Source organism: Armigeres subalbatus, chromosome 1, assembly GCF_024139115.2.
Source record: "Armigeres subalbatus isolate Guangzhou_Male chromosome 1, GZ_Asu_2, whole genome shotgun sequence".
In the NCBI taxonomy this organism is placed as follows: Eukaryota; Metazoa; Arthropoda; class Insecta; order Diptera; family Culicidae; genus Armigeres; species Armigeres subalbatus.
The window spans coordinates 108,150,983-108,154,604 of NC_085139.1; the positions used below are offsets into that span (position 1 = coordinate 108,150,983).

The 3,622-nt window shown below is 42.3% G+C and overlaps 1 protein-coding gene across 1 annotated transcript; it reads right to left on the reverse strand.

Annotated features, from left to right (window-relative positions):
* Positions 1 to 677: 677 nt before the first annotated feature.
* LOC134206412 (uncharacterized) lies at positions 678 to 1,484 on the reverse strand (the record flags this gene model as incomplete). Its single annotated transcript, XM_062682128.1, has 1 exon — positions 678 to 1,484. A coding segment is annotated over exon 1 (807 nt), but the record flags the coding sequence as incomplete, so codon positions are not given.
* Positions 1,485 to 3,622: the final 2,138 nt, after the last annotated feature.

Sequence of the window (3,622 nt, forward strand, 5' to 3'; positions counted from 1 at the left end):
AGGTGAATGATATGATTCACTGTGGGTTGTTGGACTATGCGACCGGAATCTTTTCGTGAAATATTGGTCCATAGTCAACCCATAACGGTCCCGGGACACCGTGACAGTCATCTTGACTCTGCAAGATGAAATCAGGTAAGTAAAGTGTACACAATTAACAATTCATCATAGTCATGATTGGAATTTAATTTTCTAGTTTGGCCAATAAAATCAATTGGGCGATCCCCTCCCAACATCTCCATAGGGGGAGAAAGATGAGGGAAAGATATTTCTGTTACCCCTCGCCTCTTCCTCCGATCCTACCAGTGTTGGTATGGATCCCCGTAATAAATCAGGTAAGTGGATCATTTTATTGCATGCTAGCCTTTTTCAACGACTGACCGGAGTCTTTCATCCGTCGGTCAAACTACATTAGGACTAGACTAACAGCTAATTGATTGATTCTCATAACAACTAACACAACCGACTAACAATTCCATTGTCCTTGGGTGTTATAAAATGATTAAAATTGGTTTCTCAAATTCTTTCCAGGTGTTCATCCTTTCGGCGGTGATTGCACCAAGTGACTGGGGCAAAAAGTAATCCCGCACAGCACCGGAACTGGGCAATCTGCCATAGGTAAGAGTGGAAATTGAAAATAAATGAGAAATAAAATTATTTAATTCTTAGTTGGATTTGTTTTTCTTTTTATTGAAAGAAAATACTTTTTGGTGGGTTCCAGGTGTGCGTCCGGAACAGGGAATTTTCGTTGAAGAATTAGGTTCCAAAATCGAAGTTGGTTTCATGCACAGTTCTTTGGCCGTGGGTTCCGCTCGAAGATTGTTGTTGGCCTTTTTCCGTCGGATCTTAAAAGTCCGGGTTTGCTTTCGTAGGGATTCGGGGTTCGAAGATTGCGATTTTGAAGAATAGAAAGCACTACCAGGTAAGTCTCGAGGAGAATCGGATGAAGGAAGCATCGACTTACTGGTGAAATCGGGAGAAAAATAACCAGAAGAAAAGCGTGACACTGGGCTTCTTTTCGTTCCCTTATAGACCTGAAGTTGGTCTTCCGAATTGGATTCGGACTCGCTGAAGGACATTTCATTTTCATCGGAATCGGAACTAGGAATTATCAACTCATAGTTTTCTTCTGGTTCCGACTCCGGTTCCCTGAATTCGCATGTCGCGCTAGGGGGTAAATAGCGAGAATTGGCATCGCTTGTGACGATGTCCATGTCACGCATAAATAAATTAATTATTCTTTTAATTTTTACGACATCTGCTGGCATCATTATCCCCGAAGTCCTCTGCTCCCGAATGGTGTGCAGAGTTTCTTCGAGGTCCAGCTCTAACTCCTCTAGCGGGTAGTTAGGATGCGTCGATACTAATGGACAGGGAATCTCAGTAGATTCCTCCAAGTCCGATTCGTCCGCATCATATGTCTGCGGCTGCCAATTTATTGCAATATAATTGGTTTCAGCCTTTGCTCGTTGCTTGCGTGTCATTGTTTATGAGAATCAGTGGTGGTTAATTGGGTGAAAGTAAGTGATAAAAACACAGTGACGAACCAAAACAAACGGATTAAAATAATTAGTGCGCGTTCGTTGTCATAATAAATGGACATAACCAGTAAAGCATAATTATGATATGTATAATAAAAGTCAATAAACGATTCACGAAACACAAAATTTGCCAACATCAACGAATTTTTGATCGGAAAAAACGACAATCGATCGCAAATGTGTCCGTGATGTGCTCAGGACCTCTTTTGAAGGCAAAAGCCTCGTGTTAACACTTTTTTCCACATCAAAGTTGAATAGTGATCTCAAAGGGTAGACATTCGTGCAAGCACGGATCCCTGCCACCTCCCGTCGGCAAAATCGTTAGAATTTTGTATACTACTACGGACCCTTGATTACCGTTCGCGGACTTTTGGCTGGGAGCCAATTGAAACTCCCCCTTTTTCTAATCGACAACTATCAATAGCCAGGCCAGACCAGGACACAAGAGACTCTCCGGCAATCCCAGGGTCGGCTAACTACTGGGTAATCAAGGGTTTTTCGCGGTAAACAAAAACTAACACCGGGAACTTTCACTTTTCTAATATAATTTTATTTTTCCTATTTGTGGCGTGTGCGTGTTGTTCTGTGTAACAAACTTGTGTTAATTTGTTAAGTGTGACCTTATTTTAATATTGGTACCGGTACATACCGCTGGTACTCTCGATGTTGAGGCCGGAATAGCCGACACAGCGACTCCAGTCCAGCTGTGCGGCCAGGATTCTCGCCAGAATAGCGAGGCGAGTGGCGATGCGGATGATCGTCGTCCGACGGGACCAGCGGGCGTTGCTGGACGATGGTGGGCAGGCGTCTTCCCTCGTAGGCGCGATCGGCCGGCCGTGGCTTAGCCACCTTGGACGGCCGAGAGGGGAAATCTCCTTTGCGGTTAGAGCCTACGGCCCGAGATATAGGTCCTCCTTTGAGGATCCACGGTCTTTTACGGTTAGGCGCGGAAGCCTGAAGGCTTCGCGGGCCGAGCCGTGTGCTGGACGGAAAGCAGTTTGAAAAGAGACGTAGGAAAAGAGAGCAAAAGAGGTCCTAAAGGACACAAAGGAATTAATTCCAAGTTCCATAGTACAGGATTGGGAATTACCTGAACACCCCGGAGCTCACACTAGCTCCTGCTAGAAAAGGGGGGTCACTTGAAAATCTGCACTTCACTTCCACTTCACAGCACACGGACGCCTGATATACTAAGAGGCCGAAATTGGGCAATGGCTACTCTTTTAAATCAATTTCTTCCCATATTTTCCCGCTAATATTGCAATTCGCTTTCATCCAACATGGCATTCTTCCAAGCATGATGCCATGTTGAATATTTTATAGCGCCCTCATGTTATTACAGCGGTACCAAACCCTAACGCTTCTGTGGTAGCTCTGTTGTTTTTACACGAGAAACGTGAAGGTTCCGAAACAAACAATAATATAAAACAAAACAAAAATCAACAATTTGTAACCAAACGGTTACAATATTGACAATCCAGGAGCTATACTGTACATGGTTAAATACATTTGAACCATTTGTTTAAGAAACTGCATATGTTACATTTTTGGCAAAAATGAGATTTTTATATATTTTGAATCCTCGTCAAAAAATAAATGATCTGGTGAAAAATAAGAAAACAAAAAATTTTGTTCAGGTATCTATGATCATTTTGAAGAGCAATTATGGAGTGCTGCGCACAGTTTTCGCACTGGGAGTTGAGTTTTACCAAAAACTATTGATCTGTATCGAAGAAATCGAAAGATTCGGTCGAATTTGTTTAAAAACGTTATTATCTCGAAATATGTGTGTATAATGGATATATGCAGTTTCTCAAACAAATGATTTATTTAGACACTTTCAGTGAGATAAGAGCTAGCTTCGCAGCTGTTGGTTTTAAGTCTCGAAAACAAGGAGAGTTTGGAAGACTCATATAATCTCAAAAATATCTTACGATAGCCGTAAGCTTCCCAGAAGGTGTAGTGGGTATTATTGAATGTCAAAACAGTTGTAGATCTTATTTCAAGAACTCAAGGCCAGTTTGGTTTGCCCAGAATTTCTCAAAACTATCTTACGATATCTGTCGACTTCCCGGGTAGTA